The 14,838-nt window shown below is 47.4% G+C and overlaps 3 protein-coding genes across 3 annotated transcripts; 1 reads left to right on the top strand and 2 right to left on the bottom strand.

The window, feature by feature from the left end:
- Nucleotides 1-709: 709 nt before the first annotated feature.
- On the bottom strand, nt 710-2,830 carry LOC131284621 (O-acyltransferase like protein-like). The gene is made up of 3 exons (XM_058313484.1): nt 2,590-2,830; nt 2,177-2,522; nt 710-2,108 (listed from the first exon to the last, which is right to left on the bottom strand). The coding sequence occupies exons 1-3, from the start codon at nt 2,828-2,830 to the stop codon at nt 710-712; spliced, it is 1,986 nt and encodes a 661-aa protein (XP_058169467.1).
- A 3,307-nt stretch (nt 2,831-6,137) lies between these two features.
- On the top strand, nt 6,138-7,471 carry LOC131286607 (lipase 3-like). Its single transcript, XM_058315586.1, has 2 exons — nt 6,138-6,848; nt 6,932-7,471. The coding sequence occupies exons 1-2, from the start codon at nt 6,138-6,140 to the stop codon at nt 7,469-7,471; spliced, it is 1,251 nt and encodes a 416-aa protein (XP_058171569.1).
- Nucleotides 7,472-11,033: 3,562 nt separating this feature from the next.
- Nucleotides 11,034-13,796, bottom strand: LOC131284618 (chorion peroxidase). The gene is made up of 4 exons (XM_058313483.1): nt 13,642-13,796; nt 13,428-13,567; nt 11,462-13,345; nt 11,034-11,401 (listed from the first exon to the last, which is right to left on the bottom strand). Exons 1-4 carry the CDS (start codon nt 13,794-13,796, stop codon nt 11,034-11,036), a joined length of 2,547 nt encoding a protein of 848 aa, XP_058169466.1.
- Nucleotides 13,797-14,838: the final 1,042 nt, after the last annotated feature.

The raw sequence follows: 14,838 nt of genomic DNA, 5'->3' as shown, positions 1-14,838 counted from the left end.
AAATGTCCGAACACAAAAATACTATCCGTTGCTTAGTCGTAGTAAATAAATTTGAAACTCATTATATTTGGCATTGAGTTGAAAATGTCAATTCTTTCTTTTTCGGTTAGCGAACAAACTTCGTGACAAGCAGGAGAGAAACCGAACTGGCCGTTGACGAAATAGGAACCGTATATAACCTTAACGATAACAGAACTACAAACAATCCCTTAGCCTTGTACATAGTGGCAACACACTCCAATAGAATTCGCGTTAGATTAGTGTGATCGGTGTGACGTTTTCGACTCTTCGCCCTGATCGGTCCGCGTATTATACACCTGTGACATCGGAGAAAACAAAGAGCGGGGCCTTTATAGAAGCTCCTTTAACGATGATAAAGTCAAAAGAGCAAATGCCTGCTGGCCTAAAACATATTATTGCAACGATAATTCAGCGTTATGTGAATCGTTGATTGACGTTAATAATCCCTTTTTCTATCATATTTAATTTGTCACTCTTTTAATTTCTCTCCTACCCTCGAATGTATACCCCCGGGCGTTTCGCTTAGTAGAGAAAAATTAAACAGCTGTGTATCGATAAGACGAAACAGACAACCGTGAAAAAATCAGCAAATCATGTGGTGTAATAAAACAAAGATGTCTTTTTTATATTTAAAAGTAATGAATTCGTGTCATTAGCGGAAGCTATTTGTTATTCTTCGTCCCCTCCCCTAGTCCGAAGCCCTTTTCCGTCGGAAGATGTACCGCTCTAGGCCGAAGAATGGATACTCGAACGCCACGCACCAAACCGTCCCGGCGACCGCACTGATGCCGATCAAGCCGAACGAGGTGTAGAACACGTTGACCACGGTAAACTCGACCGGAAACCGGATCGCTTTCGTTAGTGTGACCGCCTGGATGGCGATATGCACGAGGTACATCGAGTAGGACAGTCGGGACAGCGGTTGCCAGAGTGGATTACCGAGAAACCGATCGACGATTCCTCCTTGCTGGTTGATGCACACGAAGATGACCCACATGACGGCGAATGCCCAGAACGATCGATGCAGCGATTCGTAGAAGGCGTCCGCGATGGGTTCGATGCGTGTGTAGTCACCGGTGTAGAGCTGTTTCAGCGAGTACCCGGTAGCGACAAGGATGACCGCCGTGATGAGCCAACCGAGCCCGAGTGCCGGAAGGGACAGTTTCACCCGGGTGGCCCGTGTCCGATGCACTAGATACCCGAACAGGGCTCCGAACAGCCACACGGACATTCGTGCATGTGTTGGGTGGTACGTTTTGCGCGGCATCAGCCCATCGCCGGGCGGAGCCGACCGGTTAAGCCGGTACTCGTTGACCATGAACGTCGCAAAGACGCAGCTGATCGAGAGGAGTGCCAGCAGCACGATGACCGGCACAAACCGACGTCCGAAGCGCCACAGTGGATAGATGAGCAGCGGTGCGATGATGTATAGCTGCATGTCCACCGAAAGGTACCACGTGTGGGGGAAGCACATCGACGAGTGGTGCGCATAGTTCTGCACGTACAGCAGGGCGGACCACCAGCTTTTGTTGCAGGCGGCTATCAGCTCCTCGGACACCAGCTTGGCCAGGACACCCTCGCCGACCCACTCCACGAAGGCGATACCGAAGAGAATCAGTGCGGCGTAGGCCGGCGTAAGACGCACGATCCGATGCACCCAAAGTTCCCACACGTTCAACCGCTTCGTACGCTCCAGCTCCCGGAGCATCTTCATCGACACGAGCATACCGCTGAGCATGAGAAAGATGTCGACCGCCTTGCCACCGAGCCGATGGAACAGCGCCCCGAAGTAGCTCTCGGTGTACTCCTGGCGGACGGGAATGTTGAACGTCGGTATGCCAAGCGCGGAATCGTGAACGTGGTTCACGATGATCCACAGCATCGACAGTGCACGGATGCCGTTCACACAATCGAGCACTCCACTGTCTTTCCCCTCGGTGCGCGGGATGATCCGGAAGATGTGTCCCAGGTTCGTGTAGGCTGAGAACCGCTTCACGATGCTTGGGGTGTCCTGCTTGTGATGAATGAAGAACAATTCCGCCACCGTGGCAAGTAGCAGCAGTCCACCGTAGACCGAAAAGAGAACACTAAAAGAAAAGGTGGTTGAGAGTTACTACTCTCTCATCAAGCTTTATCATTAGGCCGAAGAACTCACATCGCCACTATCGTTACCGCGGGAAATGGACGGTCCTCATCGCGGTAACAAAACCGTCCCAGTATCTGCCCATTGCCGACGAACATCTGGTTGGCCATGAAGTACGCATTGGTTAGCTGCCCCACCAGTTCCGGTTCGCAGGTATCCGGAACGCATACGCCATACTGTAGGGGAGCCGGTACCGGAACTCCCACGCGGCTCAGATCCACGTACAGCGTACAGTGCTGTCCGCGGAACGTCGAAAGAGCACCCTGGTGATCGATGCCCCGGCACTGGTCAAAGTTGCCAAATGCAAACACATTCCCGTACAGCACACCGGCGGGATGTTTGCCCCATGAGTCGAACACTAAAAACACACAGATGGTTACGTCCATGCCATTGGCCACTGGAGGAATAGTCCCCTCTCTACTCACTGGTCAAAGCCCACCGTTCACCGGCGTCGAACGAGCTCGCGAACGCATCCAGCTGGTTCAGGCAGAGCTGATCGGTGGCACTGGTTGCATTCCATCGCTGGGGCGCCTGCTTCAGATGTTCCAGCAACCCGTACGGTATCTGATTCAGCACCGACAGTTGACCCAACGCGTTCGGAACTGCACAGACGACCAGAAGCAGCACAAGTCGTAGCACCGCGGAGCAACCGGATCGGTGAGCCATTTTGCCCTTGGTACACTTGGATGCCTGGTGTTCGTCGTTGCAGGTAAACCATCACACTGGCTGTGGGTATTTCCCTTCACGGGATGATATACAGGGGACCTGGTCTTCCAAAACAAATGTGTCTTGGTGTCGGGAGTATGGAATCGCAAGGGTGTGCCGCTGCTGGATAAGATATTGCCCAGCAATCGATAAGCACAATCGATCAATCAATAAAATATTTGTTGCAGTGAGTTAAGCGGCTCGCTGTTGAATCTGGTTTACCGACCACTCTTTTGGTAAGGACAGAGTCGGATCTACCTATGAACGGACTGAGCGGCCGCGGGGGCCCCGAGTTTAAGGGGGCCCCGTGATGAAAACCCCAAAATAAAAAAATCGTAAAAGTAACTTTAAAAAAAAGTAAGTAAAAAGCAAAAGTTAGTACAAATGTATTTTGATATTGCTTAACCATTATTAATTTTCACCTAAAACATTGCCAGAATATGTTTTCATGAACCTTCTTTCTCATCTAATAATGTCCGTTTGACTTAAAATCCCCTCAATTTACGGTCCACCAGTAAAAGTATCCATTGTTACCCTTTTAAATTGTTTTCGTCATCGCTGTTAAATTGATAAAAAGATTTGATAATTTGAGAGCTATTCAAAAACCCCTATTACGATTTAGCACACATAACAAAAAACATCTGTGAACAGTAATCTACATTTGCATTTATTAAAAAAAAGAAAAACATGACATTAATCGCAAAAAAATATTAAAATGATTAGTTTTCAATAGGTCTGGTTGGTTTAGCATGTGGAGGTCATAATTAACAGAACGAAAGGAATTGTATTAACTTGTTCAGATTGCTTAATTCAGAGTGATTATTTTCAGATAATGAAGATCCAATATCCGATTTCATAAAATAAGCAAACTGTGCGAAAGGAAATGTAAGTTACCTATCACATTATATTGTTGAATTTATTTATTTAGTTTAGATTCTTTGAATAAACATTTACTATAGGGTATGTGACGAAGTTATGGATAATAACGAAAACATGTGTAGAATTTATACCTATCAAAAATCATGGAGACTATATGCTGAAAGTATATAAAAAGGATTGCAAGCTGTTGTAAAAAATAAGTCCAATTTTGGCCATATGTAGAGAAATGTCTGGTCCCCGTTTATCCAACCGCTTGGGGCGCCCGTCCGGATTGATCCGCTTCTGGGTAAGGATTAGGATTGTTAGAGTGATTCCTCCATAGGTTGCACTCGTAGAAGTCATGGCTTCTGACGTGACTCAAGCTACTTCCCGAACACCGTCCGGGAAAGGACCACACGGATTCTTCCCGCTTATCATAGACGAAGGGGGTGCTTTCGGTACAACAGTATCACATCTTATCGGAATCGAGCAATAACGTTTTTAACGATGGAAATCCACGTGGTTGATTTAGGCGCAACTGTCACGAGGATACCTTTCTAGGCATTGTTCCCGGGTATCCGTAACTGAGTCCCGTGCCTTTCTGACGTTGTGGGATAATTCAACAGGCTCTTTTTTTTGTTTTATTAACAGATTTGTTAACAGATCTAATACCACCGCGTGCTGGAAACGGTAAAATCAAAATCGAAATAACTACCCTACAAAGGCGTCCCGAGATCCACCACGGATGCCGCTGTAAAATCGCTGATTATAACCATCGGGGGCCATCGAAGGGGAGGGAAAGATAAAAAAGATTCTCCAACCGATACCTTATATCGAATACGATCTATTGAACGGGAGCGCAGCCCTAGCTGGAGGTAACAACCTCTCGAACCAGGTACGCGTAAGTTCGTTATCTCAAACGGTTGGCGATAAGGTGACACTTGTTCAAGCCTTTAACCATACCGTTGGCCCCCCCAAAGAGGGACAGCCATGTACAACCCTTATCAGCTGTGGCGCTACAAAGCGTTCCAAAATGTCGTACCTTCGTACCAGGGTCTCATGAAACATGTCACTGTAGAAGGTTGCCATGACGTCAAGAATCCGGACAGTTATAGTGCCACAAGACGCATAAAAAAATCCCGAGTTCTCTTTTCAGGTATCTTATCTCTAATAGTCCGCTATCAAGAATCGATTAAGCGATTCGCATGGCGATTGTCCACAAAAAAAATATATATATGTGGAACCTTCACAAATATCTGGGGCTTTAACTCGTGTAGACTCAGTGATGGCTTCCTACCTGTTTTTCTTCTGTTATCAATGATTTGACCCTTTTTTCGTTATTTTGATTTTGGATCAACTTTTTGATTAGATAACAACCACCAGTAGATGTGGCTTAATTCGGATTTATCACTTACAGACGGGTTTGAACAAGCCATCTGTATTTCCTTTTTTGAGTACACCGGGATCAGAGATTCTAGAATAACCGACGGACCCAAATCAGACTTAACCATGAAGCATCTTTTTAGGGATTTATTCGTTTAAAGTTGGCATCATTTAAATCAAAGATGATACAGTGGGTCCAGATGATGCAAATTGGTCCCGTTCCGTATCCCAGCTTTACTGGCGGCTCTACGCCATCATTTCAGCGCCTTCGTCTACGCCTCAATTTAAAGCCACTGAAGGGCTATAATCCCGTAATGTAGCTGGGACTTTGAATTCGGTTGACTTGACGCTTTTATTTTTTAATTTAATTTATATAATTAGTTTCAAACAGAAAACATGCTTAGCCTTGCTCTGAGATACGGACATTAGTTTTCGCGATTGTTCCTCACGCGGAAAGGAAGATCAAGACAGGATTTGAATATGCAACTTTAGTTAATTCCTTAAGCATTGAAAACGTTAACCTGTCTGTTTGGTTTGTCTATTGTTCAATGAACCATATGAAACTGACGAATTGTTCGTGCTGGAGAATTAACCGCTGAAGAATATTTAGTTGAAGATCTTTCATTCTTTATTTTTATTTCCTCTCGAAGAGCGTCTAAAATACCTCAAATCAATGCGATTGTGACACACTTACCTCTAGAACACTCTGGGTTTTTAGTATCATACCAACATCTGTCCCTTGTTAGGTCATTTGCTCTCTGCTACTAGCAAGCCAACATCTGTTGTTTCAGTACTGCGTTTCCTGTGTTGTAACGTTAATCCCTTAAAATATAAGCGTCAATGGACAGGTGTGATTTCACGGTAGGAAAGCAAGTTGCAGTCTAAAGCCGATAAGATACAGTCGATTTTGTGTGATCACCGTGAAGATATCGACATATTGTTGATACCAAATGATTCCGCAGTCTATAAAGAATGGTCGACCACCTGTGGCGCAGCATAGTCAGTGCAACGCCACAGTAGAGTGAGAATGGTACTGAGTAGCAGAAGCGGCTGGGCCTTGTTGGCCCTGGCCAGTGTGGTGCTAACGCTAGCACAAGCCTCCACAATCCGTGACGTGATCGCGTACCGCGCTGGCGATGGTCCTCAGCCAACCGACATCTCGAAGCTGACGGCCGAAATCATCACCAACGATGGTTACCCGGTCGAGGAGCATCAGGTCACGACGGCCGACGGATACATCCTGACGATGTTCCGCATTCCTGGAGGACCAGGAAATCCTGCGCGCGAGGGAAAGAACGTGGCGTTCGTCCAGCACGGTTTGCTGTGCTCCTCGGCCGACTGGGTCATCCTGGGTCCGGGTAAGGCGCTCGCGTACATGCTTGTTGACGCCGGATACGACGTGTGGTTGGGTAATGCCCGCGGCAACACCAACTCCCGCCGGCATATCTTCCACGATCCCGACGCACGTAATACTGACTTCTGGGACTTCAGCTGGCACGAGATCGGTTTCTTTGACCTACCGGCGATGATCGACTATGCGCTTCAGTACACTGGGCAGACTTCGCTTCAGTACGCCGGACACTCGCAGGGTACGACCTCGTTCTTCATCATGACCTCGCTGCGACCGGAGTACAACCAGCGCATCCGATCGATGCACGCCCTGGCCCCGGTAGCATTCATGAGCAACCTCCGGTCGCCCTTCGTGCGCGCCTTTGCTCCCTTCGTTGATTCGATTGACGTAAGTTACAGCTCGTTGAGTTCTTTCGTTGTACCGATGAATCGGGACTATCTGGATATCAACTCTTCTCCTTTCTTCTCCAGTGGCTGATGCGTATGTTGGGTGTGAACGAATTCCTCCCTAGCAGCGACATGATGACCCTCGGTGGACAGATGCTGTGCCGTGACGAGGCCCGCTTCCAGGAGGTGTGCGCCAACGTGCTCTTCCTCATCGGTGGCTTCAACTCGGAGCAGCTCAACCGCACCATGCTGCCAACCATCCTGTCCCACACGCCGGCCGGTGCCTCGGTCAATCAGCTCGTCCACTACGCCCAGGGCTACAACTCGGGTCGTTTCCGCCAGTTCGACTTCGGTCTTACGCTGAACCTCATCCGCTACGGCTCGATCCGCCCGCCAGACTACCCGCTGGAGCGCGTGACCGCTCCGGTTGCCCTCCACTACGGCGACAATGATTGGCTCGCGGCCGTCGTTGATGTTCGTCAGCTGCACAACAGCATTCCCAACTCGATCGGACTGTTCCGGGTGTCGGATCCGAACTTTAACCATCTCGACTTCACCTGGGCCATCGACGCCGACACGCTGCTGTACAACCGAGTAATCAGCTTCATGAACCGATACAACTAAGCGCCGGCAAGAAGAAGGCGTAGACTTCTAGCATTATCAAGAAATAACAAAACCACAAACGGCTTCCAAAAAACAACAAGGTAACACACGATAAGATTAGGATGGGGGAGAGATTTGCCAATTCACGGCGGCTGAACGTATCCGAACTCCTTTATCCGTTCGTAAGCCGCGTAAGACCGGGCTTTAATTAATTGTGCTCCAGCTGGAAGGATTCTTCCGGAGAGTAAATGAAACAGCCACATAATCCTTCTCTCGGGTGGGGTTATATACAGTCGCTTTTTTTGGAAACCAACATCTAAGAAGGCCTCGTCTGGTGCGTTCCAACTCTCATCGCCTACTGTACATAACGAATTTTCCCTGTTCTTTTCCCGCTGCCACGTTGGTTCAGGAAAGGGACGTGACACGGTGATGAGAAGGAATCGCTTCTAAATGTTTGGTCGCTGAACAAACAGAAGCCCCATTCCGTAACGGATGCGCGCGTAACGGACGGGCGAGTTCTTCCCCTTTTCCATTGCCATTCCGTTGTGCTGTGACCGGCCTAGGATAGATGTTGTCTACTGTTTATCTTCACTCCAGTATCCCCTTTACCAAAGTCGCTTCTCAGCGCGTTCCGTTAGTCAAGAAAGAGAAAACGAAAAATCAAGGAAACAAGGAAGAAAGCGCGATTGGCAGCAAGGACGATGTTGCCTTCTGATACTGCTGAGCTCCTGATGAAAACCTGACTTAATGAGTAGCGCACCAACACAAACCTAGCCCGGTCGCAATGGCAACTGGGGGCCAATTTTAAGACAGTTTAACAGGGGCCTGTAAGAAAGGAAGGTTGTGGGAAGACGCTGACTAATTAAAAGGCAGAATCAGTTAATTATGCTGCTCTTGTGTCTCGTTTCATCTGCCATATTTCTACCAAGCTCGTTGTGCTTTCTATTTGCTTGTGCATTTGACTGTTTCCGGTGTATACAGTTGATGACAAACTTTTCGCATCGAAAGAGGTTTGTTTTGCGAATGAAAGAACCCCCGTCCAATTATGTGTAAAGGCTCGCGGGTTTGTTTTGTTGAAAAGTGTACTAATTGCACTAAATTTTATTTCTTCGTTGCTCTGCCGGTAAACATAATGATTCACATGAAAAACAACAAAACTTGACACTTCTTAATGATTAATGGTGAATTAGAGTCGTTTGATTGTTGTAGAGCTTAACAACCGGCATGCTTTTGAAGTGTTTTAGACGATCTGAAATTAGATGAAACGAACAAAGAAAACATTTGAATTATGGTTAGGTGATACAAAATCTTGAAAAAATAACCGCAATGGACTTGAAAATAAAAATAAAACCAACAAAACAAAACTGAAGCCTTTGGAGGTGTAAAGTATTAGAGGCCAAAACACGAAACACGAGTAACGTACAAAGTGTTCTGAGTTGTCTTTTGGTGGACCGAATGTTTAAGAAATCTGATACTTGTAAGAGATCCGAAAACAACACGAATTTAAAAGGATTCTTCTCTTCTTTTCATCACCTTGAAATCCTCACTTTGAGAACACAACAACTACAATTACATAAGGTAGTCAAGACGTTTTTTCTCGCTATCCGATAAAGATAGGGTTTCCTTCTCTGTGTCAGAGTTTTGTAAGATTGTCTGCTTAAAGAATTTAGAATATATTTGTGTATAATATTGATGATAGTGTTAAACATTATCCACCACTGTGACCTAACATTTACAAAAGAAACTGAGTGGAGAAAAAAATCCACCACCAAATGTCCGTTACCTAGTTGCGTAGGTCCCCTCCGTAACGACGGTCTAGCCATCGGTTGGAAGCATTAATTAATGGTCTCACCCCATTGGCACACTCTTCACTCCACGATAGAAATGGTCTAGTTTCCCAGCAGTGTACGACGCAGACGTACTTCAAATGTAAGTCTAGTTCCTGCAAGCAACCCCAACCCCCTTCCCTTTCCCTTGCGCTGCAATCTTCCCTGTCGATTCTTTCCAGCGGGCTCGTCTCCGCGTAGGGGTTGGGCGTCTGGCACGCTGTCCGAACAGCGAGGTTCACTCATTAAGCGTCGAATCTACCAGGCGCACAGAACACCACAGTAGGTTACACAGCACCCGGCCGGGAATCCGGAGGAAATTGCGAGCAAATCGTGGAAGGGTGGCGAGGTGACGCAAGGGCCCAGATAAGGGCGGTGTGTGGGCGACGACGACGACGGACGTCTGTGTGTTCTTGTGCGGCGCTGGACTGATTACGGCTAATGTAGGGGGATTGCGTCTATGTACTATGTGGATCGGTGAGACGTACGGTTTGTGGTGGGGAGCTCGATTCAACAAAGGGAACGGCAGGTTGAGGATGTCAAACGACATGCCGTTTGTTCGGCCCGCCGGTGATTCATTAGCGAGAAAGAGCGCGAACCCCGGTAACCCGGGACGAGAGCGGGCAAGACAGAGAACCTCCATTTTGGGGCGCGTGTGCGTTGGCCATTCTTTTAATTACTCGCCCTTCGAAGGGAAAGCTGGGTTCACCCTTGTGCGGTACAATTACCAACGTAAGCTCGTGAACGTTTATGTTGGCGCACGTGGTTGTTTTAGTGTACATAGAAGCAAGGATATGAAGGAAGACCGGACCGAAGTCAAGGATGCTTCTTTGGTAGATCCACAATGAACGGTGGCGAACAAGACGAATTGTACTTTGGGGAGTTTTTTTCACATTTTTAATTAAGTGAGAATTTTGTGCGAAACACAAGTAAAAACCCTTTGGTGCCAACTGATTCATGAAAAAGGGTTTTCTTCTATAATTAGTTTATTTAGATTGAAAATAATAGATTGTTGAAGGAATATTATCATTAAAACTTCTTCAAAACAACATCATGATTAAAAAATTTAAAAAAACAGTATCAAATTACTGTTTAACCCTTTCACGACCATGAGCTATTCAAGACTAAAATTGGCAATAAAACACAATATATTGGAAATTGGGGTGTAAAATAAGAGAATATCACCAGAAAAACCTAGCAGTATGTGTAGGTTTTTTTATAATTTCATGGGAAATATTTTACTTTATAAACCATAAAAGTAAATAAATGCCCAGTATAGTTATGATATCGGAATTTCTTTTAGTTGCTTTCAACTAAAAGTTACATAATAAATATTCTAAAAATAAGATCTTAGCCGTTTCTATAAAAAAAATAATAAATTCATCAACTTGCCAAATAGTAAAAAGTACGTTTTTCAAAACAACATTGTACCTAACCGTGGAAGGACGATTGAAAAAAAGAACAGAAATCGTGGAAGTAAAATTGGAAATCACACAATATAATAAAAATACAATAAAACATATCAAACGACAAACAAATTCTTTTATAAAGAAGTGTTAAAAAAGCATTGCATACAGTGTTAAAAAAGCATGTAATTGTAATCTAATATTGTGAATATAAGGATTTGAAAGCCACAAGTATAACGGAACGCACAAGTAACGGAAAGAAACATATGAAAAATTGAAACCTTTGTAGAGGGTTGAAAAAACTAGATCATTAGAAAATCAAACAATGGTTTAATGGCTTCATCCCTACCTTTAAACCGAAGCACCCGTAGTCGATGGAAGCGGTTCGTTGGTTGTCGTTTCAAGTTCCGTAACCGGCTCCTTCCCGTCCATCATCGTGGCGGTTGTGGTGACTCCGGGGGTGGCAGTCACAGTGGTCTTCGGTGCCATTACCAACACCTTCATCCGATCGGTGGCGATCTTTGCATGGCGATTGTGGTGATACTCACGGTCCTCCCTAAACTGGTCGAAGTCGAACGTATCCAGCTGGTTGCAGTTCGTCTCGGGGTTCGTCTGTGGGTCGGTGCGCTTCATGAGGTAGACCGGCGACTGCTCGATGGTGTCCGAGTTGCGACAGATAATGCTCGATAGCTTCGTATCGTAGATCTGCTGTAGTTGGCCTGTGGAAACGAGTTTTTAGATGCGAATATTCAAGGCGCAAAGTACCGATCGGTTCGTACCTTCCGTGAACCGTTGTGGTCCTTGACGACGCTCGTACCAAAACGAATCACCTTGCTTCAGTCGGACGAACTGGTCCGCAATGAGACACGTTAGTAGAGGCCCGACGATGCCATCCTTCACCGGCGGTTCACTGAGCGCCCCCGAATAGACGTCCACATTGGCCGGGTCGTGGAAGATAGCCTTCATCTGCGCGAACGATACCGGATCGGCAATCTTTTCCAACTCATCCCAGCTGTCGGCCGGCGTCAAATGGCAGTGTTTTCTCCAGCTCGGGTAAGCCGGAAGACCGTGATCCCGGCCGCGCTGAATGTTCAGCGAAACCAGATCCAATCCACACGGTTGCCCGTGGAGTAGGTGTTCGTCGGCACGCTCGAACAGCTTCTCGGTTAGTTCGGGTGAGAAGTACTGATCGTACCGGGCCAACTCGGTGCTAATTGCTCCGCCGAGTGCATCGTCCAACCCACCGCGTGCGTAAAGCGCGTACGGGTTGAATAGCATCTTGTGCAACTCCACGCCCGATGCGGAAGCGGCCGGATTGCGCGTTTTCTTCATCAACCCCGGCAGAAGCGTGTGTGCGAATCGGAACGCGGCGCCAGCGAACACGTTCGCAATCGACGCGTCCACGGACACGTTGTAGGTGTCACGGCCACTCTCCGGATCGGGTACGAGTCCCATCCCTACCGCTGTCTCGTTTCCGACGATCAGTGGAACGAACTCCCCGTAGGTGATGTGTTGCATCTGCGCGCCAAGGATACGACGAGCCTCCTGAAACAGTCGTTCATCGTCCCAGTGTGGGTTCACTTTGGCCAACCCCTCGGCTAGAGTGTTGTGGTGCCGCGCCCAGATCAGATGCATCGAGGTGAGGTGTAAGTTTTCGTTTGCCCGAGCATCTCCCGACTCAAAGCAATACTTGCCGGCCGCGTTCATTTCCTGCTCGTTGCAACCATCCAGCGGGTCGGTCGAAACGGGTAGAAGATCCCGTCCGTCCGGAGTACGCAACATCCGCAGACGACCCTCGACACCGGTCCGCAGTGCCCTCATACGCTCATCGTCCGACCCGTACACGACCGAACCGTCGATGAAAGCCGTCGCTTGATTGAGTTGCTGCCTGGGACCGAAGTGTCCGGTTGGAGCGGGAACCGAGCGGACAAAGTTCATACACGTGACGTTGTACTGATGGAAGTATGGGTCGCCCGGTCCAATGGGCACTGGGAAGCACTCGGGATGTTGCGGCTGTCCCGGGTCACAGCACTCGATCGGTTTCCCGTCGACGCCCTGGTTCAGTGCCGTTGACGTGATATCGTGATCCAGAAACTGTCCCCACACCGCGAGCATGACGGAAAAATTGGGATCACTCCGGTACGATGGCCGATGGATGTCGAGCGAAACGTGTCGCGCACTCGGCAGCTCCGTTCCATCGACGCCGACACGTGGGGCGGAAATGCCATCACCGTAGTCCGGATTTAGCTGACGGCGGAACGGTATCATCGCTACACCGTACTCGTGCGGATACTCCTTATTATTGCAGGTTCCATTAGCGGTTCGGTATCGGGCATTAAAGTCACACTCGCCCCGGTGGAGCAACCGCGGTAGATCGATCTTCGGTCCCCTGCCAACCGATCCCTTCCGCTGGCGGTTGCTAACCTTTCGCAGGAGCGCTTTCGTAGCACGATCCTCCACGAAGCCAACCTTAGCGGCCAACCGAGCGGCCACCGTTGCTCCAACCGACTTTTGATGTCGGAAAGAGGGCGACTGGACCGGAGGGGATGAAAGGGTTTCCTCCAGCAGCTCTTTGTCACCGAGGTCTTTTTCACCTTCGGCGATGGCGGCCGCCTTTGCTTCGTCGGTGATATCCGGTTCCGACCACTGAGGAGTGGGTTCATCTGTAAGAACATACGTAATTCATGTGAAACAATTATTCAAGACATACAGCGGAGAGAGAAATAAAGAAAAACGAAAGTTTACCGGCTAGTGGGAAGCTAATGAGATTTAGTAGCTCAGGAAAATCCGCCGCCGTGGTGTTAGCCCCATCGAGGGGCGTCTTCGTTGCATCGCCAAATATGATGTAACTTATACTGATCAAAACGGCTAACCCAAAAGCTCCACTAGGGTTTGCAAAGAAATGACACAAGTTAATGCAAAGAAAAGTCATTCTAAAGGTGCACATGCTCATGCTTACAGTATTGCCGAACAGATCCAACACTGGAATCGGCGCACCTGGCGCTCGCGAAGGGTTTCATGAGACTTGAGATGGTGCACGTTACCACCGGAAGGACCCGACAATGCAGGCGTCGGTTCCGACGTGAGCGGAGTCCTTTCGTCCACCATGACCATGGAACCTGTGCGAAGGATTGACAAACTACATCAGTACGTTCTGTTCATTCAAAACGTTGGTTTTTATGAGATTTTACAAGCAAATGTTCTATGATTTCACTCGATCCACACGAAAATTGTCCCTCGATAGAATCACTTGGTTCCACAGCTACCAACATCGGCTACGATCGCGCACAAACTAATTGAACTATCACTATTATACTTCTAATAAACCGGTCTTTGTGGCCCATGGTGGAGCGTCCGTTCCGCAGAAGCCTCCGCTAGCGGGTGTCATTTGATACAACGCATTGCGCCCGGCAAACACCGTCGCGTTTCATCACCGGTTTTCCTCTCGAACCCGGTCCGGTGTGACGATGCTCTAACAAACAGCGCAAGCCGCGCGGACGGTAGCGTTGCTAAGGTTTCCCGATTTCCCATTCGCTCGTGAGACAGCCGGACAAATATCGTCCGAAAAGGAATGTGCGGTGGGTTTCCTTTTGGGGTAAAAAAATAAAATTAAAACACAATGTCCAACAGTCCCCGGTTCATCGAGATGTGTTAATACGACAGTCGTCATTTTTCGAGAAACATTATCGCAGAATTTGGACGTACTTTGCCTATCATTACATTTCTATTCTTTCGTCCAACTTTTTTTTATTCGAATGGGAAGATGGAAAGAACTTGCAAGGTTTCATAAATTATTGAGCACAGGGAAAAGTTTACATTTAACGAAACCGGAAATGTTACGTAAAGCTTGGTCATATACGTTGCATAATGTTATGGAATTGAATTTATAAACATACATAATCGTCCAAATTAACATGGCTTTTATAAAGCCATGTGGCATGCATTTTTTCGGTTACTTCGGCAGCGTACTTTAATTCAAATGTTCACGTACGCAGCCTTCCATTTTAAACGTCATTTTGACATTCGTCTCACTCAACCGACGGAAAAAGTGACGTTTATAAACAATTACACACGCTACGCGCTAAAAAGCAAAAGCTAGTTAGAAAATCCTGTGTATTTTGTTACATTTCTGTGCTTATTAGTGTGCCCGAACAAT

This window comes from Anopheles ziemanni, chromosome 3, assembly GCF_943734765.1.
Source record: "Anopheles ziemanni chromosome 3, idAnoZiCoDA_A2_x.2, whole genome shotgun sequence".
In the NCBI taxonomy this organism is placed as follows: domain Eukaryota; kingdom Metazoa; phylum Arthropoda; class Insecta; order Diptera; family Culicidae; genus Anopheles; species Anopheles ziemanni.
Note: the sequence above shows the minus strand (reverse complement) of the source record. Positions and strands in the feature narration are given on the sequence as shown.